Source organism: Anabrus simplex, chromosome 4 (assembly GCF_040414725.1).
Source record: "Anabrus simplex isolate iqAnaSimp1 chromosome 4, ASM4041472v1, whole genome shotgun sequence".
Taxonomy (NCBI): Eukaryota; Metazoa; Arthropoda; class Insecta; order Orthoptera; family Tettigoniidae; genus Anabrus; species Anabrus simplex.
In genome coordinates, this window is record NC_090268.1 from 59,892,409 (window position 1) to 59,916,638 (window position 24,230).

The window sequence follows — 24,230 nt, forward strand, 5'->3', positions numbered from 1 at the left end:
GTAATTCTAAATTCCCATGGAGGGAATTTAGAATTACCATTTGGAATTGCTAGGCGGGCATTAATTCCATTGTGGAGTTTTATCTCCCGTATGCAGTTATCAGACTGTGCCACATAAGAGGCTTCTGATAAGTTCACCTGCATACACCCCAGCATCAGTGGGTAGGGTCTGACACATCCCACTCTGACGAGTCTAGTGTCAGACCTAAGACGAAATGCTGGTTAATAGAGCAAACGCCTGAAAAGCCAACATCTAATTTTTGATCTGATATATCATCACTAACAAAGGAGAGAAATATGTAACTGATGTCAGTTATCCCCAGTGAGAGTATGGACAGTGATCATAGATTAGTGATTGCAGACCTAAATCATGTGGCTAACACAACCCCGAAAAAAATAAAAATAAAACGTAAAGTGAAGACTTGGAAATTAGGAGAAGCCAAGCTGAAGGAAGAATATAAAATATACAGACACACTTACCAAAAGGGGAAATGAATACAGTAGAAGAATGGAAAATTTTTAAAGATACTTTGGTGGGTGAAGCTAAAGACCTATGTGGAGTAACAGGATCGACCATGAAAGTAAGAGACACCTTGGTGGAATGATGGCCAGATTGGCTATAAAAGAGAAATTGGGCAAAAAAGATGCTAGACAGAGAAAAACAAAGATGCACAAGATCCAGGTGGCCAAGAAATGACTAAACTGAAGGAACTCTACAGGGCAAAAACCTTACAGCTAAGAGCATAGTAAAAGAGAAAAAATGGAATGAGTTTGTGGAAAACTTGGAAGAGGACAGCAGAGGAAACAAACTTCTTTACAGAGTAATTAAAAATGAGTGAAATAACCTAGAAGACATCAAGGTAATAGCTGGACAATGGATCAGTAGTATGAGAGGAAGATGGAATCAGGAGAGAATTCAAGACTTTCTTTGACAAGCTCCTGAATGGAGAGGTATCAAATGTAATTAAAAACAGAGAAGAATCTGAAAAAAGTGAAGAGCCCATTAAAAATAGGGAGCCACCAATCACTTGGCTGGTGGTAGAGAAGAGCCTTTAAAAGTATGAAGAAAGGGAAAACTGCAGGAATAGACGAGTTAAGTGTGGACATGTTGAGAGCAGGAGGAATCCCAGCAATCTAATGGCTATACAGACTCCTAAATGTAGTATGGTAGCAAGATATCATCCCAGAAGACTGGAAGAATATCTATATTCAAGAAAGGCAGCAGACGGAAATGTACCAACTACCGTGGTATCACTCTACTCTCTCATGGACTAAAAATTCTGGAAAAAATTATAGAGGATAGATGATGAGAAATTATAGAACCACTTTTAGAAGAGGAACAGTATGGCTTTAGGCCTGGAAGATTAAACAACAGATCTTATATTTGGTGTCAGGTTGCTAATGGAAAAACATTGGGAAAAAGAGAAACCTTTATATCTACTGTTCCTTGACATCGAAAAGGCCTATGACACCATACCAAGGGAGCTTATTTGGGAGTGCCTGAGAAAGCTCAAAGTTCGAGACAGTCTAATTTCAAAAGTTAAGGTGCTTCACAAGAAAACCAGAAGCTGTGTACAAGTCGGTTCTGGACTGTCAAACTGGTTTGAGACAAAAAGTGGAGTACAACATGGTAGTGCTTTGTCGCCCCTATTATTTATCATTGTAATGAATACCATATTAAAAACACTGAAAGAAAAGGGGCAACAAGACTTAAAAGCATTTGCAGATGATTTAGTAATTTGGGGTAACTCAGAGAAAGATGCGGAAGAGAGACTGCAGGGGTGGAGTCAGGAGTTTGAGATATATAGATTAAACATCAACAAGGCTAAAACAGTGGTGTTGAAGGTACAGAAGGGTGACAGTCAGCCAGAAATCATGCTAAATGGCACTAAGCTGGACAGTGTCACAGAATTTAAGTACTTTGGTAGTATAATGTCCAAGGATAACTTAGCTAAATATGAAGTAAACAGTTGAATCAGCAAAGCAATACATTTTTACCTCAAAGTAACACAGCTGCTATGGCATAAAAATGTACCACTCAAAACCAAGACGAAACTGTATAAATCATACTACACCCCTATCATCACATACAGCTTGGAAACCGCTACATTAACAAGAAAGGACAACTCCAAACTTCAAGCAGCAGAAATGAAGTTCCTACGCACAATGATCCAGAAGATCAGGAGGGATAAAATCAGGAATGAAAGTCAGAGAAGACGTAGGACTAGAAGACTCCTTACTCCATAAGATCAAAACTGAAGTGGTTTGGTCATGTGAAAAGAATGAGTGCCAATAGATCTGCAGGAAAGGAGTATGAAAGAGAAATAAGGGGAAAGAGATGAGTGGCAGACCTAGAGAAAAATGGACAGACTTAGTGAAGAAGGATGTAGAGGAGAGAGGTCAGGATTGGAAGTGGATTGTGAACTAAGAATGGCTCGTGGACTGAACAAAATGGAAGGGGCTCGTGTACCACAGCTGGGAAACTGGAGTTAGGTGGTGGTGATGATGATGATGATGATGATGATGATGATGATGATTTCTTCTGCGACTCCTAGGCTACCTCTGACAGCTGATGATGGAATTGTTGAGGATCAGCCAGGATTCAGGCTTAAGACTCAACGTACATATCTTGCATTTTTTAAATTACTGAACAATCTACAAAATAATGACTAGAGTACATGATGTTTCACCTAACTTTGTGCCTTGAAATAAATCTAAGACATAATGCAGATATTCAAAATTTTTATTTTGTAGGTGGTTTCTGTGAACGTTGGAAAGAATACATTGAAGACCTGTACCAAGGAAACGATGTAAATAATACAACCAGCTACATTGAAAAAGAACACGAGATAGACGAATGCAGAAAGGGTCCCTCAGAGTTTAATGCAGCACTACAGTCTCTAGGAAAAGAAAGCACCCGGTCCAGATAACATTCCAGCAGAACTTCTGAAACACTTGGGTGACGATATGAAACGTTACCTTTTTCAGCTGGTGTCACATTGCTATGAGAATGGCGTAGTTCCACCTGACTTTAGTGAAACCAGAACTGTTGCAATACCAAAAAAGAGGAATGCCACGGACTGTTCAGATTATCGAACTGTCACTCTCCTGTCTCATGCTTCAAAAATACTGCTCAACATCGTCAAGAATAGAATTAAAGGGAAGTTAGAATACTATATCGATAATGACCAGTTTGGATTTCCATCAGGGAGGGGTACTAGGGAAGCAATTCTGGCATTACGTTTAATTCTGGAGAGACAAATTGAGAAGAATAGGAAAGTATACGTGACCTTTGTCGACTTAGAGAAAGCTTCTGATCGAGTAGACTGGGAACAACTTTTCCTTACCATGAAAAAAGCAGGAATTGATTGGAAGGATGGATGCCTCATACTAAATTTATACAGAATGCAGAACACTGACTTAGAAATCAGTGGGACAAAGAAAAATGCCAAAATAAGAAGAGGAGTTAGGCAAGGATGTCCACTGTCTCCTTATCTGTTCAATGTGTTCATCGAAGAAGCCATCGCAGTCATGAAGGAGAAAACAGCGGGGATCAAAATTAACGGCAAACAAGTACACTCTATAAGATTTGCTGATGATATTGCCATACTAGCAGAAACAGGTAAAAGTATGCAGAGAATGATCAACATATTAGCAGAAACTTTTAGGCAAATGGAACCTCAAAATTAATACAAGGAAAACAAAAACCATGACAATGTCTAAAGACAAGAAAACACCTGTAACACACTTAAAAATTGGCCCTGAGAAAATAGAACAAGTGTAACAGTTTTGCTACCTAGGAACCCTGATCATGAGTGATAATCGGAGCATATCAGAAGTCACGAAGAGGATAGCCATGGCAAAGAGAGCATTCCAAGATAAAAAGCATCTGCTGGTCAACAAACATATAGATATTCAAACTCGGAAGGCCTTTGCAAAAACCTTTGTATGGAGCGTGCTTCTGTATGGTTGCGAAAGCTGGACATTAGGAATGCAAGAAAAGAAAAAACTAGAGGCAGTTGAAATGTGGATCTGGAGAAGAATGCAGAGGATAAGTTGGACGGAAATGAAGAGCAATACCAAAGTCCTGAGAGAGATAAGAGAAGAACAGAGTCTGATAAGCGAAATTGAAAAACGGAAAATAACATTTATTGGTCACATTCTGTGGCATGAGGAGTTCCTTTGTAATATCATTGAAGGAAAAATTGCTGGAAAAAGAGGAAGAGGACGACCCAGAGTGTCTTGCTTCAAGAACCTGCTTCTGAGGATGAAGTGAAAGACCTACGCTGAGTTGAAAAGACTGGCTCAAGATAGACAACTGTGGCTGCAGCGACAAGGCTTAGCCTTTAGAATACGACGGGGTTTTTTCCACATAATGCGGCTCACAAACTGAGAGGATATATATCATCCTCTGAACTAAGAAAATACCCCTTTAAGCTGACTACCAGTGTGGTTTTTGCTCTCATCAGTCTGCCACTGATCTTCTGGTCAGGCTGGAGAGCACCATTCAGGAGGCTTTCCTCTGGAAGGAACACCTAGCTGCCATGTTTCTTGGCCTAAAAAAAGCTTGCGACACCACATGACAATGTTGGGATTATCTACACACTACATTGGTTGGGATTCAGGTTGATTTACCAAGTTTATTGAAAACTTAATGTCCCTCGGACTCTGAGTTTGAGTAGGGAATGTTTTTTCTCGTGTTATATTCAGGAAAATGTAGTACCACAGGAATTTGTACAGGATGACGCCCTGTGCTCAATTGCCATCACTGGCATAGTTGCCGCTGCTGAGCCGGTAGTTCTTTCATTACTGTATGTAGGCTATTTAGCTGTAAATTTCAGCTCCGGAAGGACGGCGGTTGCTAAGAGATGCCTACAGCAAGCTATTAACTGAGACAACAGATGGGTCTTGCAACATGGTTATCGATTTTCAGTGGTGAAAACTAGCAATGTGCTTGAGCCTGGCTCGAGCTGCTCGAACAAATGTCAGAGTTCGAACAAGTTTGAGTTTTGCTCAAGCTTTTGGGTGTGCGGCGACGTAGCGGCTTGCTTGTTATCAGCCAGAAACCCCAAGAAGGCTGTATTAGATTACTGAGCTAGGCGACACCGCCTCGTCCTGTGTTTGCTGTGCGCTTCTGTATATTTTGAGCGTATAACCCCTTCAAACTATATCTGCAATTTAGAGACAGCCAAAATCTGTGTATGTGCGACTGTTCGTTGCAAATGCCTCCCCAAATATACGGTCTGCCTCCAGAACTTCATTTGAATGTACAGTACAAAGACGACGCGTCACAAGTTCTTCTTACAATGTTGCGGCAACATTATTTGTTTATATGCGAGTAATTCGTACCGTTCCAGGAACATACTTTTGTTACTATCCTCGACACTATGACATCATGGCCAGAAGTCAGAGGCGCATCAGGGATGGTGGGCGGGGGAATAATCTATATTATTACTATTATTATTATTGTGTACTTTATTGGTAACTATTACACAATTATTTACAATTTGATTTTACCTCGCTCCAACACAGATAGGTCTTATGGCGACGTTGGGATAGGATAGGGCTAGACACGGGAAGGAAGGGGTCATCGCTTCAATTAAGGTACAGCCCTAGCATTTGCCTGGTGTGAAGATGGGAAACTACAGAAAACCATCTTCAGTGTTGCCAACAGTGGGGTTCGAACCCACTATCTCCTGGATACTGAGTAAAATTCTTTCTTGTACCGGATACTGGCTGCACTTAAGTGGCTGGAGCTTCTGAGTCGGTATTATTATTATTATTATTATTATTATTATTATTATTATTATTATTATTATTATTATTGTTATTGTTATTATTGTTATTATTAATTTCTTTTCATTCTTAGTTCGTTTACCCTACAGGGTTGGTTTTTCCCTCGGACTCAGCGAGGGATCCCACCTCTACTTTATTAAGGGCAGTGTCCTGGAGTTTGAGACTTGTGGTCAGGTGATACAACTGGCAAGGATGATCAGTAACTCGCCTGTGGGTGGGGGCAGTATAATAACACCCACGGTATCCCCTGCCTGTCGTAAGAGGTGACTAAAAGGGGCTCCAAGGGCTCTGAACTTTGGAGCATGGGCTGGCGACCACAGGGCCCTTAGCTGAGCCCTGGCATTGCTTCCACGTACTTGTGCCAGGCTCCTCACTTTCATCTATCCTATCCGACCTTCCTTGGTCAACTCTTGTTCTTTTCCGACCCTGATGGTATTACATATGGAGGCCTAGGGAGTCTTTCATTTTCATGCCCTTCGTGGCCCTAGTCTGCCTTTGGCCAATACCTTAATTTTTTGAAGTGTCGGACCCCTTCCATTTTTTCTCTCTGATTAGTGTTATATAGAGGATGGTTGCCTAGTTGTACTTCCTCTTAAAACAATAATCACCACCACCACCACCTTGCCCAGGCAGCCTCACCTGCTATGTTGAACAGGGGCCCTGCAGGGGGATAGGAAGATTGGAAGGGATAGACAAGGAAGAGGGAAGGAAGCGTCCGTGGCCTTAAGTTAGGTACCATCCCGGCATTTGCCCGGAGAAGTGGGAGACCACGAAAAACCACTTCCAGGATGGGTGAGGTAGAAATCAAACCCACCTCTACTCAGTTGACCTCCCGAGGCCGAGTGGATCCCGTTCCAGCCCTCGTACCACTTTTCAAATTTCATGGCAGAGCCGGGAATCGAACCCAGTCTTCCGGGGGTGGCAGCTAATCACACTAATCACTACACCACACAGGCAGACTAATTACCAATCAATGAATAAATTGATGGTTTCATAACATGTTTATGCATGTAAAATTGGTATAAACTGGTATACCTCAACAGTAGAGTAACTTTGTAGACCCTGTCCAGGTGGACATTCTGAGCCCTTCACCATTCTAATGTGAGCGGCCGTCCACTATGCTATTCATGAAAAAAAAAAAGCCTATTAAGGATATTTTACCTGCATATGTCAACATCGTTTTAGGTGGAGATGTCTCCCCCTCATTTGGAATGGTTTCATTTGACAAAAGACGAACATTATGAATCTTTAAGTGTCTTATCGTCGATGTAATTTTACTGTCGTTTTGATATTTTATCACATCGTGTGCATTTTACTTGTTTGTGTGGAAGCTCTTCAAAGTAGTCCCAAGTCCATGACCTTTTTCTTCCACTCATTGTCCGCTCTGTCTGAAGTAACAAGTTTGTATATTGTATTATTAATAATTATTAATGAGGAAATAACACGTAGCATACGAAAAACATGTTAACTGTCGTTACTCGAAAGTAATGATTAACAACATTAAGCCTGCAACACAACAGAGTTTTAAAGAAAAGAATTTCTGAAGAGCAGACAAAATGTAAAATGCAAAGTTAAATATTAACAAAATAAATAGCTTACCATAGAATTGCTGTTACCAATCTGTTGTTCATACTACCAGAAAGACTATTAAACAAATGCTCTTTCCCTTCACAGAGAATGTTATGTTCACCACCCCACACACAAATATACTGAGTGTACCTAGTAGTAGTCTAATACGACGACTGGTCCGCCAGCTCTTCGCATAGTCTATGTGTGGGGTTGCTTTGATAGTTCGAACAGGTTCGATACCATATCAAGCCTACGTAGCATATCAGGCCGGCTCGAGCCTGCTTGAACTTGAGCATCATTCGCCAATCACTAGTGCAAACCTCAGTTGTACGCTTCTGTCGATGTTGGCTTGTACATCCTGAACCAGAGCTTCGCTTGAAAAAGTGTCTTACCAGAGGTAGATGCGTGCAGGTTCCTGGTTCTCCATTTTGATAAGAGACAAACATGACAGCCCCACAAACGTTAGTTCAAGGTTGTCTGCATGAAGAGACAAAACATGCTTAAGTTTCTGAGGGCTGACCGTGCGGTGCTGCTACGTTTTTACACAGCTACGGTCTTTTCCCGGATTGAGCATGGTAGTGTGGCTTATGATCCAGCAGCAAGATCTACGCTGAACCTTTTAAATAGTATTCACCATAGTAAAGTTTGGCTGGCAACCAGATCTTTCCATACTAGCCCCGTCCCCAGCTTACTCATCGAATTGGGAGTTCTGCCTTCATGAATAAGGTGGCAGCCATGTACTATTCATGTACGCTGCCAAAATTCGTGAAATGCTGCAATGTCCAAGCTATAGATGCATGTTTAGAACCAAAATCATCAAAATGCCATACAGACAGTTGGAATTTAAATGGATAGCTTGTCTTGAGTTAGATGTGGCTACTTAAAAAAGGTATTATCCACAACGTAATTAACTATCATCCTATCAGCCCATTGGCCGTCCTGTATTAAGTCTGTACCAAGGTTGTGACTAATAGAATTGGCTCAACTCTCGACTTAGCCCAACCCAAGAAGTAAGTATAAATAACCACCTAATCGATACTTTATTAATGCCTCAGGCAAAATTGAATAAAATTAAAACTTACAGGACATGTTTCGACCACTTAGTGGTCCTCTTCAGCTGTATAAATAAAGAACTGAAAAGAAAAACATTGACAATAAGCACAAATAAAAGTTCTTTGGAGACTCCCTTGATAAAAATAGAGGTCGTCAGATTAGGTCATCTTGCCTTTCGTTCTTGTTTGGAAAAGATGTTTATTCTGCGCTGTCTAGAGGGTGTGTCTTTGAGCGCGACCTGGTGAAGTAACGATGTGATACAGTTTGACAGTTCATGGAAAGCTCTGGAGAGAAGGGAAGTAGAGTTTCATCGTCATCTAAAATAACATGTGAGGGAGGAGGGAGATTGGGCTGTGCTTCTGCGATGTCGTGTTTGATTATATCTCTTGTTCGTCTAGTCTGTTTCATGTCTACCCATTCTAAGTATTTGCTAATATTCTCATATAAGATGTTTTTATGCTCGTTGTTTTCGTTGAGATTCTCTTCACCGTTTTCCAATTTATCAAGAACGATGTGGATGTTTTCCAGGTTGTTCATAAGATTCTCTGCCATGGGATCCCATATGAAAGAGTCCAACCACAAATTCACCAATATAAAACAGGACCTTCAAATTATCTGTATGATTAATAAAGGTAATCTTATGAACAACCTGGAAAACATCCACATCGTTCTTGATAAATTGGAAAACGGTGAAGAGAATCTCAACGAAAACGAGCATAAAAACATCTTATATGAGAATATTAGCAAATACTTAGAATGGGTAGACATGAAACAGACTAGACGAACAAGAGATATAATCAAACACGACATCGCAGAAGCACAGCCCAATCTCCCTCCTCCCTCACATGTTATTTTAGATGACGATGAAACTCTACTTCCCTTCTCTCCAGAGCTTTCCATGAACTGTCAAACTGTATCACATCGTTACTTCACCAGGTCGCGCTCAAAGACACACCCTCTAGACAGCGCAGAATAAACATCTTTTCCAAACAAGAACGAAAGGCAAGATGACCTAATCTGACGACCTCCATTTTTATCAAAGGAGTCTCCAAAGAACTTTAATTTGTGCTTATTGTCAATGTTTTTCTTTTCAGTTCTTTATTTATACAGCTGAAGAGGACCACTAAGTGGTCGAAACATGTCCTGTAAGTTTTAATTTTATTCAATTTTGCCTGAGGCATTAATAAAGTATCGATTAGGTGGTTATTTATACTTACTTCTTGATTAAACATCGATACGGTCATGAAATGGACAACTTGTAATCAGCCCAACCCATCAAACAGGCAGGTTTCCGCAGTAGTTTTAGCACTATTGACCACATACTTGTTCTCCGAGAAGTAATCAGCTGAATGAATGAATACCAACTGCCCCTCTGCTTAGAATTTTGTTGATTTTGAAAATGCATTCAATTCTGTTAGCCACTCATCTGTCCTTTCAGCATTAGCTGAACAGGAAGTAGAAGCAGCCTACATCAACATACTTAAGAACATATACGAATCATCTGCCTTTGAAACAACTGAACATTTTCCCATTCAGCATGGTGTAAAACAAAGCTCTTCTCTGCAGTCTTAGAAATGGCAATGTGCAAAATTCAATGGAAAGGTCAAAGCATTGGAATCAATGGGAGGAGACTGAATCACTTGAGATTTGCGGATGATATAGTATTGTTGGCTAATGATAAAGAACTGCAATCACAAGTATGTAATCTTGTACTAGTTTGTCAGCAAGTGGGCCTCAAGATGAATCTGTCAAAGACAAAGATCATGCATAACAAGTGGGAAACTTCAGAAAACTTAAAGATAGAGGGAATAACTATTGAAAATGTTGGTGAATACATCTACCTTGGCCAACAAATTAACATATAAGGAGATACAAGACATGCAATTTTTCGAAGAATCAAATTAGGATGGCAGGCATTTGGATGATATTCAACAGTCTTCAAATCCAACATGTCAGTAAATCTGAAGAAGCAAGTTCATGACCAATACATTCTCCCTGCCATGACCTATGCCTGTGAGACCTGGACACTGAATGAGTTCACTAAATGGAAACTAACAACTGCCCAGAGAGGAATGGAGAGATAGAAAGAGGGCCCATGACATAAGAGCAGTCACAAATGTCATTGCCACTTCGAGGTTGATATTCTTGTTATGTCAATGGGCAGGACATGTGGCCCGAAGTAGGGATGACAGATGGACCAAGGTTGTTCTTGAATGTAGCCCAGGAGATAAACTGAGACCGCGACGAAGGCCACTGGATCGCTGGGACAAAGACATAAAAATTCGCCGGAGTTAATTTGAAAAACATAGCTCAAGATTGCTGGAAGTGGAGGCCACTCCTATATACTTTCCTAAGTTTCAGACTTCAAGACGCCACATCAGTTATTGATAGAACTGGCTGATTGTGATGGGTGGTTGTCTTGAGAGAACCCCTAGCGAGGTACCTCAGTGGCTAGTTCTGCGACAGGATATACTGCTAGATCTACACTGTGGATTCTACGTGAGCATGGATGCCTCTCTTCATCGGAGGTAATTCCAGGGCTTTGTTCACTAGTATCTGGCCGTGCGATATGTCATCACAGTTGGCTCTTAAGATCAGAGATAATGTGGGATGCTCTCTTGTCTATGTTAATATTAGCACAAAGATCTTTCTTCCTAGAGGCTTTTTGCTATCTTAGAAGCTCTGCAGTTTATGCTGGGTTACTAAAGAGATGACTTTCTTACGTGTAGAGGCTAGTTCTTTGTAGTCTGACACCTTTTTCCTGCAACACCCACTGATGCAGCAGGTTCATGACCTTGTAGCCAGAATGTGTGATGCTGGCACCAGGATCACTTTAGAGTTACTCCCAAGCCACGTTGGGATTGCAGGAAATGAACTTGTGAATGAAGCTGCAGTGGAGCAGTGCTTTCACCATCTAGTCCTGTGAATGTATCAACTAGGGATATTTGTTCTCAGGTACGTTGAACCATCTTGGTGTCCTGGGAATCGGAGTGGCTAGGTATCCAAACTCCCAGCAAGCTGAGAGCAATTAAGATAATAGCCTTGTAGTGGTCCTTTTTCTGGCCTTCATGGAGAGAGGCCATAGTGTTGTGTACGCTGAGGTTAGGTCATAGAGGATCTACGCACTCTTACCTCCTACTCCCTAGTGTGTTCTTGTGGCACCGACTTCACTCTGGCCCACATCTTCAGTGTGTGCCGATCTCTTTCTGCCTAAGATGGAACCTTGGCCTGCAGGGGACACTCAAACTCATACTAGATGATGATGATGATGATGCCGCTGATGTCATTCGATTTATGAGCGAGAGCGTATTAATCAAGAGCATATAAATTTCAAGTGTTCTGTTAGTCAGAGAACTTGTGTTCCCTTTTGATGCGTTTTTGACCTTTTTGGCATAATAAAATCATTTTTTTGTTTTATTTTAAATTCATTTTCAAGTTCCTCTGTTGAAAACATACATTTGTTCTATATTAATTTTTGTCTCCTTGTACAGAGAGGGTAATTACTTAGTTGTACTTTCTCTTCATTTTGAAGACTTGTATTTTATGAGACAAAAACCCATACTTACCTGTATTCTTTGTATTTCTTTGTCAATACACCCATTTAATCCAGTTTCTTTATTATGTACAATTCCACATTTTCTGTAATTTTTCTCCAAGAACTTCAATACTTAATTTAACAGTACTATTGCCAGAATTTAAGATGTAACTTTAACTGTACGAAATGTATGATTTAAAATATTTATGTTCTTTGTCAAATAAGCAAATTCTACTTATGCCATTGTTTGTGTATTTCAGGGAATAGTCAGACTGTGATGATAGCCTGTATATCTCCGAGTGATAAAGACTTTGTAGAAACATTAAATACTCTTAATTATGCTAATAGAGCTCGTAATATAAAGAATCGAGTAGTTATTAATCAAGACAAGTCTTCCCGCACGATTAGTGCTCTAAGGCAGGAAATTCAGCAATTACAGCTTGTAATTTTGGAGTACAAACAGGTAAGATATATAGTTCCGTTGGAGTGGCGTTTAGAATAATTTTTTGTGCATATTCATTTTATGTTTAGTATTCCCAGTAGTGCTAATGAGCGATTTCAGTGCAAGAGTTGGAAATAGAACTGATGGATTTGAAAGGGTGATTGGGAAATGTGGGGAAGATATGGAAGCTAATGGGAATGGGAAGAGTTTGCTGGACTTCTGTGCTAGTATGGGTTTAGCTGTTACGAATACATTCTTCAAGCATAAGATTATTCACTGCTACACATGAGAGGCTAGGGGTACCAGATCACTAATAGACTATATCTTAACCGACTTCGAATTCAGGAAATCTGTTAATGTACGAGTTTTTCGGGGATTTTTTGATGATACAGACCACTATCTGATCTGTAGTGAACTAAGCATCTCTAGGCCTAGGGTAGAGAAAGTGGAATCTGTCTGCAAACGAATAAGGGTAGAAAATCTCCAGGATGAGGAAATTAGGCGGAAGTACATGGATATTATTAGTGAGAAGTTTCAAACAGTAGACAGTAAGCAGGTTCAGGTTATAGAAAGAGAATGGGTGTCATACAGGGATGCTGTAGTAGAAACAGCAAGGGAATGCCTAGGAACAGCTGTGTGTAAAGATGGGAAAAGGCGAACATCTTGGTGGAATGATGAAGTGAGAGCAGCCTGTAAATGTAAAAAGAAGGCTTATCAGAAATGGCTCCAAACAAGGGCCGAGGCATACAGGGAATTGTACATGAAAGAAACAAGAGCGAAATAAATAATTGTTGAATCCAAAAAGAAGTCGTGGGAAGATTTTGGTAATAACCCGAAAGGGCTACATCAAACAGCAGGGGAAACCTTTCTGGACAGTAATAAAGAATGTTAGGAAAGGAAGGAAAAAGGAAATGAACAGTGTTTTGAGTAATTCAGGTGAACTCATAATAGATCCCAAGTAATCACTGGAGAGGTGGAGGGAATGTTTTGAACATCTTCTCAACGTAAAAGGAAATCTTCCTGGTGGTGTTGTGAACAGCCAAGCTCATCAGGAGGAGGAAAATTAGTGAAATTACGCTTGAGAAAGTGGGAAGGATAGTAAATAAACTATTTTCATAAAGCAGCAAGAATAGATGAAATTAGACCTGAAATGGTGAAGTATAGTGGGAATGCAGGGATGAAATGGCTTCATAGAGTCGTAAGATTAGCATGGAGTGTTGGTAAGGTACCTTCAGATTGGACAAAAGCAGTAATTGCACCTATCTATAAGCAAAGGAACAGGAAGGATTGAAACAACTATAAAGGTATCTCATTGATTAGTATACCAGGCAAAGTATTCAGTGGCATCTTGGAAGGGAGGGTGTGTTCAATAGCTGAGAGGAAGTTGGATGAAAACCAGTGTGATTTCAGATCACAGAGGGGCTGTCAGGATCAGATTTTCAGTATGCGCCAGGTAATTGAAAAATGCTACGAGAGGAACAGGCTGTTGTGTTTGTTTCGTAGATCTAGAGAAACCATATGACAGGATACCGAGGGAAAAGATGTTCACCATACTGGGGGACTATGGAATTCAGGGTAGATTATTAAAATCAAAGGCATTTATGTTGAGAATTGGGCTTCAGCGAGAATTGATGGTTGAACGAATTCTTGGTTCAGGGTACTTACAGGGGTTAAACAAGGCTGTAATCTTTCACTTTTGCTGTTCTTAGTTTACATGGATCATCTACTGAAAGGTATAAAATGGCAGGGAGGGATTGAATTAGGTGGAAATGTAGTAAGTAGTCTGGCCTATGCTGACGACTTGGTCTAAATGGCAGATTGTGCCGAAAGCCTACAGTATAATATCTTGGATCTTGAAAATAGATGCAGCGAGTATGGTATGAAAATTAGCCTTTCGAAGACTGGATTGATGTCAGTAGGTAAGAAACTAAACAGAATTAAATGTCAGATTGGTGATACAAAGCTAGAACAGGTCGATAATTTCAAGTACTTAGCTTGTGTGTTCTCCCAGGATGCTAATATAGTTTGTGAGATTGAATCAAGGTGTAGTAAAGCTAAAGCAGTGAGCTTGCAGTTGCGATCAACAGTATTCTGTAAGAAGTCAGCTCCCAGATGAAACTATCTTTACATCAGTCTGTTTTCAGACCAACTTTGCTTTGTGGGAGCGAAAGCTGGGTGGACTCAGGACATCTTATTCATAAGTTAAAAGTAACAGACATGAAAGTAGCGAGAATGATTGCTGGAACAAACAGGTGGAAACAATGGCAGGGGGGCACTCAGAATGAGGAGCTAAAGGCTAATTTAGGAATGAACTTGATGGATGAAGCTGTACGCATAAACCGGCTTCGTTGTTGGTGTCATGTGAGGCGAATGGAGGAGGATATTACATAAAATCAGCTTCATGGTCCGTATCGCACTTCAATAGATTCACAATTAAGTATTTATTTTCCACCTAGTCAATACAATGATTGCTTAAGGCAATTTTTAATGGTCAAAAGTGGTACATGTTTCGTATATTATCAACATCTTCAGCCACATAACACTGTTTAGATGAAAAATGTATAAAATTGACAAAGTAATACTTCCTCTAAAGCATTACTTTGTCAATTTTATACATTTTTCATCTAAACAGTGTTATGTGGCTGAAGATGTTGATAATATACTAAACATGTACCACTTTTGACCATTAAAAATTGCCTTAAGCAATCATTGTATCGACTAGGTGGAAAATAAATACTTAATTGTGAATGGAGGAGGATAGGTTACGTAGGAGAATAATGGACTCTGTGATGGAGGGTTTGAGAAGTAGAGGGAGACCAAGATGACAATGGTTAGTTTCAGTTTCTAACGATTTAAGGATAAGAGGTATAGAACTAAATGAGGCCACAGCACTAGTTGCAAATAGAGGATTGTGGCGACGTTTAGAGTAAATTCACAGAGGCTTGCAGACTGAATGCTGAAAGGCATAACATTCTTTAATGATTATGTATTATGGATGTATTCCCATCATTGACTAATATACATCTTGAGTCAAATCCTGACTAGATATTTTTGAAGGGAATTGAAGTATAGCATAATGTTGGCATAGAAGTATAATTGTGAAGATATAAATGTTTAGGAAAATGAGGACTTGTAGTAACTTACCAGGTAAGTGAACATTAATAGAATACATGTAAGAAAGAAAAATATCATAAGCCCAAAGTTAATATTTGCAGCTTGATCACCAGTGAATAATGCAAGAGTCAGTTATGTAAACGATTTTGCAAAATATTTGCTTTAGGAGACTTCTAATATCTCTTTAACAGTTGTAAATATTGTGCTGACAAAATCTTGGTACAGTGTTGAAGTGTATCCTATCAACATATTTTTATCTAGCAAGGTCCTGCTCCCCATCTGCTAAACATGTATGTGTAAAAAATAATTTTTACCCAATATTGACTTAGAAAAAGCTTTTAACAGTGTGAACTGGGAATTAGTTTAGAACTATGAGGAAAATAGGATTGGACTGGAAGGAAAGAATGATTAATCAACTGTATCTGAACCAAAGCACAAAAATGGTCATCAGTCGTGTAGAAGAAAAGGCCAGGATTAGAAAAAGTTAGACAAGGTTATCCCCTGTCACCATATTTAATATGTTCATTGAGGAAGCTATTCAGATCATGAAGGAGAAGACAAAGCGAATAAGTCAATGGTGAAAGTATACATTGTATCAATTTGCACATGGCATCGTATTTATTGCCGACTCAGAAGAAATGAATAGAATGTTGCAAGTCCTCTCAGATACTCTTAAGCTATTGAAATTAAAGGTAACTAAATGGAAAACAAAAGTAATGGTAGTACGGAAAAATATGGAAGAATTTAAAAACAATATAAAATTGATGTCAGAATTGATCAGGTGAAACAATTCTGTTATCTTGGTAGTATGATAACAGAGGATAATAGATCTTTACTGGAAGAGAAGAGAAGAATAGCATTGGCAACACAGGCATTTATGGCTAAAACATTTTAACCAGCACACACATGAATATAGATGTTAGAAAATAGTTTGCAAAATCATTTGTATGGAGTACACTGCAGTATGGAAGCGAGAGTTGGACTCGGGTAAATTAGAAAGGAATCGACTTGAAGCTGCTGAAATGTGGACATGGTGGAAAATGACTAGAACGAGCTGGATGGAAAGGAAACCAACCTGGAAGTCTTAAGGGAAGTTAAAGAAGAGAGAATATTATTAACGGAAATGGAAAACAGGAAATTAAATTTTTTTGGACATATCAGACGCAATACTTTAATCACTAACATTCTTGAAGGCAAAGTGCTGGAAAAGAAAGGACGAGAAAGACCTAGGACGAAGTATTTGGACGACATCAAGAAGAGGTTAGGTAGTGACAATTACATGGAACTGAAGCGAACAGCCAATGAAAGAAGAGGTTTCATTGACAAGGCATTAGTCTATAGAATATCGATTATTGATCAACAGTGTTACATTCAGGAAAGTTATTGACTGGTTGATTTAGTCCTTGGTTGAAACATGTATGTTCTGATGAATAGAGATTTCATCTATAACATCGCCATTAGTACTCTCAAGAAGTTAATCACGATCTTCAAAAACCATGCCTGCAGACCTCAGTTAAATGTTTCATGTGCCTAACACTTTTGCCTCCTGTTACGTAACTTCATACTGTCTCGTGTAGGGCTAATCCATTCATCTGCATCTGTTATTGTTGTTTGGGTACTCTATGTCCTTGGACAATCTGCAGCTGTTGTGGGAAGATATTATAATAATAATAACAATAACAGTGTCACCTGGGAAGTTGTAGTTATGAGCCATATAAATGCAGTTTAAAAGTTGCAGCTTTTCATACTCATATAATTGTTATATTTCCTTTTTGGATGGAGATATAAAGTCATGTTAAGAATTTTATACAATCATTGTAAAGATCAGCTTGAACTGGAACTTGGAGAATACAAAGTTGGTTACTCCAAGAAAAGCTAGGGCCCCTCTTGAACATAAAAAATGGGACCAAGAAAGATCAAATAAACTTATATTGCTTGGAATTCGCAGAGCTCTTGAACAAAATGCTGGGGCTGTAAATTAATTAAGGCCACGGCCGCTTCCTTCCAACTCCTAGGCCTTTCCTATCCCATCGTCGCCATAAGACCTATCTGTGTCGGTGCGATGTAAAGCCCATAGCTCTTGAACAACACATCCGTTTGTCCAAATTCCCAAATGAAAATGAAGCCACGTTGTGATATGCTTCCAGAAGGTAGGCCGCGCAAGGTGGTGAAACAGGACAACAGGAGTTTACCTGTTCGATAGTAGCCAGTCACTTTTAAATATTAGAAATTTCTACTGGTCATATCATCCTTGGCAAGTTCTGGAAGCTTGCAGCCTTTTGCATTCAATGCAAACTACAGTAAAATTGACATATTTGCTACCGGGTATCCTGCAACTCCCAAGGATTTCAACATTTAACTGAATTTAATACTTGAACCACACATTACAAGAATCATCACCATCCCGCTTTATAAAATGGGACGAAGAAAAATAGGAACTCGCATAAGAAGCCAATGAGGCTTGTATAAATATTTTTTTCTAAAGTGAAAAAGCTGTTACAGAGTTCCACTAAAGACATAGAATTCAGACTCAAGAAAATTAAAATTCTCTTTCCTTATTTTTTCTTAGTGCTCTGGAATGCTGGCAAAGAATATGTTGGAGGAAAAATCCTGCTGACCTGAAAATTTGGTAGAAGGGTGAACCACCATGCTAATGACTGTAATAAGCCGCTCTCTCACTTTCAGTGAAGGATCACATACCCAGATCACAGAGGCACAAGGGAATTTACATGGTTGAGGCCAGAGCGGTACGAGAGAGGGAGAGGGAGGGAGGGGGTGAGAGAGAGAGAGAGAGAGAGAGAGAGAGAGAGAGAGAGAGAGTGTGAGAGAGAGGGGGTGGGAGGGAGGGAGGGAGGGGGAGAACACATTCTACGTAGAAAGAAAGGTTATGTCATGCAAGTGATGTGGTAATGTAATGATGTATGGCTTTTAGTGCCAGGAGTGTCCAAGGATATGTTTGGCTCGCCACGTCTTTTAATTTGACTCCCGTAGGCGACCTGCATGTCATGATGATGAAATGATGATGAAGATGACACGTACAACCGGGACCCCTGTGACCAAAGGCCAGCACGCTAACCAATTAGCCACGGAACTGGACAGTGATGTGGTATAGGCAGAGGCAATAGAATCAGGCAAGTGTAATGTACAGGCCATAATAGAGTAAAATTAGTGAAACAAGGCTGATTTGAGACAGGAGCAGGAGATGATTAGAAAATAAAAATGAAAATGAAGTTGCAGTTAGCAGAAGGTTAGAGTAGTCCACTATAGTATGTTTTCTGGAAAATGAGGTCAAACTTCAAATCTTGCACTCAGAATGGAACTTCCTATGGAGGAATGAAGGTAGAAGTTTGTGTTGTTCTTATTACTGTAAACATTTTACCTTGAAACTGTTATCCGTTGTTGCCATGATCATAAATTAATTTTCTGTTTTGTCATTTTTTCAAAGGGTAAGCGTTTAATAGGAGAGGATGGGGTTGAAACTGTCAATGATATGTTTCACGAGAACACCATGCTTCAGAGTGAAAATAATAATCTGAGAACACGTTTGAAGGCTTTGCAAGAAACAATTGACACCTTAAATAACAAGAACATCCAGTTACTGGCAGAGAAAGCTACAGGAACATGGCTTTCAACAGGTAAGCATCTGTTTCAAATCTCATAATGTACAGTTTTTCTCATTGGTTGGCAGTCAGGCATGCCAGCATCTGTCTCCCGTTGACTCATCACTCCCTGCTCCGCAGCAAGGACACCACGTTGCTCACTTTATCCATGCATGACATGAGATAACAGTTAAAATTAAGAAAATGAGAATTAAGGAAATAAGCTTGTCCGTGAACTACAGTCACCTTGTATGGGTTCAATTTTTAACATTTTCATAGCGTGCCATGCTGAGCTCTTCGAAACCCCGGCTTCTCGTTCAAGTCGTCTTAGGGATTTTGTAGGTGTATGTTCTTATCTTTCAGAGATTTTGTTTACTTTATCCTCGTTACGTACAAGTTTTTTTTAACACTTTGCTTCTTACAGAGTAAAGTGAGAGTTCCTCTCAATTAGTTTACGAGTTTCCGCATAATGTGTGTGGAGGGCGTACACCTGGAAATTGTTACAAATTGCCTAACGACTTCCCTGCAAGGCTCTGTTTTCACATAATTATCGTACAGTGTACACATGTGCAGGCATTATGAGAATTATACCCCAAAGTAACACTTCACAACTCTAGAACAGTTGGAGCAAAAGATCAACACTTGATACATGTTCTAAGCACGGACCTGAACTGCGAAGTGCGGGCATTTCCGTGCTGTCGCTGCACTGTGTAATGGGAAGAGATGAGCGAATGGGAGGCAGATAAGCTGGGCGCACCTGCTGGCAACCCATGAGAGAAACTCACTATATTACCTAGTAGTTTCACTTGGAATGGAGGTACAGTATTCATAAAAGAGAAACTGGGTAATTGTCGTTAACATATTGTGTGTATTAGACTGCCCATAGTGAGGAGTGTCAAATGCTTATTTCACTATTCTTGCGGGTCATCGATGACCAAACAGATGCCGGTGTCACTTCGTTCTGTTCAGTTCAGTTTCAATTCGACAGTGTAAACAATGAAATGAAATGGCGTATGGCTTTTAGTGCCAGGAGTGTACGAGGAAAAGTTTGCCTCGCCAGATGCAGTTCTTTTGATTTGACACCGTAGGCGACCTGCTCATCATGATGAGGATAAAATGATGATGAAGACACATACACCAGCCCCCATGTCAGCGAAATTAACCAATTATGGTTAAAATTCCCAACCCTGCAGGGAATCGAACTCGGGACACCTGTGACCAAAGGCCAGCATGCTAACCATTTAGCCATGGAGCCGGACAGTGTAAATAATGGAAAGGAATGAATGAGTGATAAATCAAGTCATATTTATTAGGAAGATAAGAACATGAAAAGGAACCCACAATAGGATAAACACAATGGCAGCTCAGCATCGACTGAGCAAGTTGGCCATGTGGATAGGATCACGCAGCTGTGAGCCTGCGTTCAGGAGATAGTGGGTTCGAATCTTTCTGTTGGCAGCCCTGAAAATGGTTTTCTGTGGTTTACCCATTCTCACACTCATGAAAACAGAAAAGGACAAGGACATTGTCCATATCTTCGTACACTGCCGTCTTCAAATACTCATTCTTCAAAAGTCCCAGTTCTTCTACATCTATTTCATCTCAGATCCTGTCAAGCTGCTTCTCAATTTCATTAGGAGAGCAGGCTTGAATACACGTGTTAGGGAAAGAGGAAGAGACATAAAAGATAAGTACAGGTGGAAATACTGTGTAAACAGAACAAATACACAAGAAGGGAAGGAATCTGACAGATAATTATAAAAAGTTCATGTGTTTACCTTCTTATCCTATACTTCCCATATAAAGATTCTTTAGTTCAACTTTGATTGTTGAAACCCACCCTCCTAACGGAGCTAGGATGTAGAGACAAGCTCGTTGGGTGGCTGAGAGGAACTAGTTTGGGCTGTTCCAAATCCACGAGTTTGAGTATGTGTACGCACAAGTATGCAGCAATGTTGCTCGGAACACGGTTGGAAGGAGATTTGGGGTGAAGTGATAGCCAATACGTCACTGGAAATAGTGATTGTAAATTGTGGCATACCAAAGTGTTTAATTTATTATTGGTTATATGTATGTATATGTCTTCCACTTGTAGCATGGCTGAAGATGACCCTATGTATATGGGGTCAAAACTAGTCCCAGTTTTATAAGACAATAGGTGGACCCTTCCCTACCCTTCAATAGTAATACATTACTGGGCAAAGGTCATAGCACAAGTCCATGTGCTTCCTGCCAGTCTTGATGGGTTGTTTCCGATCACTACATAACATAATATTTTGTTGCCTGGGACGTGGTGACTCTTCGCTGTTTTATTCACCAAGAGGCACTTTGTGCCGCAACAGTAGAACTTAAATCTGTTATGAAGATTGTAGTGACTTGTGTAAATTTTGTCCGGTGTCACAGTGTTAATATAATCAGTTCAAAGGGTTTTTAAGAGATCTCGAAGCTGCTTACAGTGGTATACCCTACCTCAGCACTGTTCGCTTCCTGAGTCGGGGAAAAGTTCTTGACGTGTTTTTTGCCATTCACTAAGAAATTCACTCTTTTACTAGAAATGAAAGGACAGGCAGAGCAATGTCTCATCCAACATGGGTAGCAGACTTGGCGTTTCTTGCAGATATAACAGTGCACCTAAACCAGCTGAATGAGTCATTGCAAAGGAAAGATCTATTATTCATAGAGATGTAGGAAAAACTAAGAGCATTCACATAAAAGCTGTTTGAGCAGCAAATTAGAAATAGAGATAACGTTTTTCACTCATCTTGCATCTTTAAAAATTTCTCGTAAGACCTCTTTGGACAAGTATCTAAAAACATCATGAGGCTTCTCCAGTCATTTGAATTGAGGCTCCAAGAGCTCGATGTTTTTGAAAAAGAAATGTGATTATTGAGCACTCCTTTCTCAGTTACCCCTGATGACTACCTGCCGTCAATGCAGTTGGAAATATTAAAAAAGCCAAACCAAACCCCATGGCATAACAACCATGAAGGGCCATGGTCTACCAAGCGACTGCTGCTCAGCCCGAATGCCTGCAGATTGAGGTGTCGTGGGGTCAGCACAACGAATCCTCTCGGCCGTTTGGGCTTTCTAGACCGGGTTGAAATAAGACTTACAGAATTCTACCCTACTAAAAGAGATATATTACAACACTCTGGATCTGTCACGATGGTATCATTCACCGAACCAAGAAACCTTTCCCATGCTGCACAAGGGCGCAGCACAGCTCATGTGTATGTTTGGGTCCACATACTGTTGTGAGCAACTTTTCTCGGCCGTGAACCGAATAAAATGCAGACAGATCAGTGCTTGGAGATCCAGCATTGAACAATGCCCTGTGCATCATATCAGTAAATGCATTGACTCCTGATATCTCGTCACTTGTGTCCACAGTGAATCGTGTACCTTCTTTTTTTTTTTTTTTTTTTGCTAGGGGCTTTACGTCGCACCGACACAGATAGGTCTTATGGCGACGATGGGATGGGAAAGGCCTAGGAGTTGGAAGGAAGCGGCCGTGGCCTTAATTAAGGTACAGCCCCAGCATTTGCCTGGTGTGAAAATGGGAAACCACGGAAAACCATCTTCAGGGCTGCCGATAGTGGGATTCGAACCTACTATCTCCCGGATGCAAGCTCACAGCCGCGCGCGTGTACCTTCTGACATATTGTATTCTGTACTTTGAACTTGTCTTGTGAATATCTCCTACATTCCCACCTCCACAGTGATCCAACCCCATTCAACAGTATTCTCCGTCAGAGGTCTCCGCTATTATCTACCGCGCCGTGACAACAGCTTACCCCAGAGCATGTTGCAGGCTTACTCATGCAAGTCGGCAAGTGCACCGCTACTCTGTGGCGAGCAGCTCGGTTGGAACAGTCTGAACTAGATGATCTGGGATTGATGGAGAGAGGGCCTGTTTATTTGAAGATAGCAGTGTATGTATCGAGAGACTACTGGGATATGGAGTTGCTCCCCCTCCGCATAAATCAAGTGCCAGTGGCTTCATTTGAAAGGGATGAGCAGGCAGGGTCAGGACATCCTCTTGGCCTTTGGGCAAGAAATCTCCTCCAAAGGTAGATGAATCGAATGGCAGGCAACGATGTAAGATGTGGAAGGAAAGAGAGAACCACTGTATTAAAGGTCCATTGGATATCCCAGGTATCAGTGGTTATGCTGATAGCTGAATAATATTGAAATATGTGCTATGGTAAAACAATGTGGAGGTAAATTAGTCCCCACTTGGATCTCTGGGCGGGGACTGATTGAGATTTTGCCTCAAGAAAAAACCTACCAAGCAATGAAGGAGAATCAGAACATGGAACATCCATATAAATTACTCCTACAATGTGGTAAGCTGAAAAACCTTTAAATTGAAATGACAAAAATGAGACTGGACATCCTTGTTATAAGCAAAACCAGATGGCTGCATATGGAGTGGAGACTAACAACTGCTAGATAACCCACATGGGAACTGTACAAGGTAGGCCTGGCCAGTGTGCTGCTGAACAAGGAGAGTCAAGGGGTACGTGCAGTGTAGTGGACAGATGATGCTAGTCAAGCCGGATACCAAACCTAACGAAACTGATTTTTACAAACACACATGCCAACATGAAACCAGGAAGAAGAGAGTGATTGTCATGGACAGGACAGAGATGGTTAAGAGTCAAAGATGGAAGTACTCAGGCAGCAGCTGGGCTGAGTGGCTCACAAGGAGGCATTCCCTACTCGTCACCACCGATTTCGCTCAAATTGATAGAACATGCAGGGCTTGGCTAGAAATGAAAGTACTCGAAGTAGGAAATGCAGATGGCCAAGCGTATAGAAAATAAAAATAAAAATGTTGATGCAGCTCTCGCACCGTATAAGCCACTTATGTTAGTGCGCACGCCGAGCAGTAGTTGGCGTAGCGGTAAGAGCTTCAACTGGTAATTCGATGGTCGTGGGTTCGACCCCCTGTGTGAAGACTAATTTTTTTCTGTCAACTTTTATATTATTCATTTTCCAATTAAGCAAAGATGTGAATAATTCATTTTATTTACTTATACGCAAAAGGCATAGAAAAGGTAAAGAAATTGGGATTTCATTGTCAGACTTTTTTCTACCTGCGCCAAGAATATATTGTTTGG

At 40.4% G+C, this 24,230-nt stretch overlaps 1 protein-coding gene across 2 annotated transcripts in view; it reads left to right on the forward strand.

Annotated features, from left to right (window-relative positions):
* Nucleotides 1-24,230, forward strand: part of Klp31E (kinesin-like protein 31E) — a 580,309-nt gene that overhangs the window by 245,217 nt on the left and 310,862 nt on the right. For both annotated transcript variants that reach the window (XM_067145074.2, XM_067145075.2), the window contains exons 7-8: nt 12,213-12,415; nt 18,954-19,143. In XM_067145074.2, the coding sequence (XP_067001175.2) occupies nt 12,213-12,415; nt 18,954-19,143 (393 nt within the window). The remainder of the gene's footprint in view (nt 1-12,212; nt 12,416-18,953; nt 19,144-24,230) is intronic.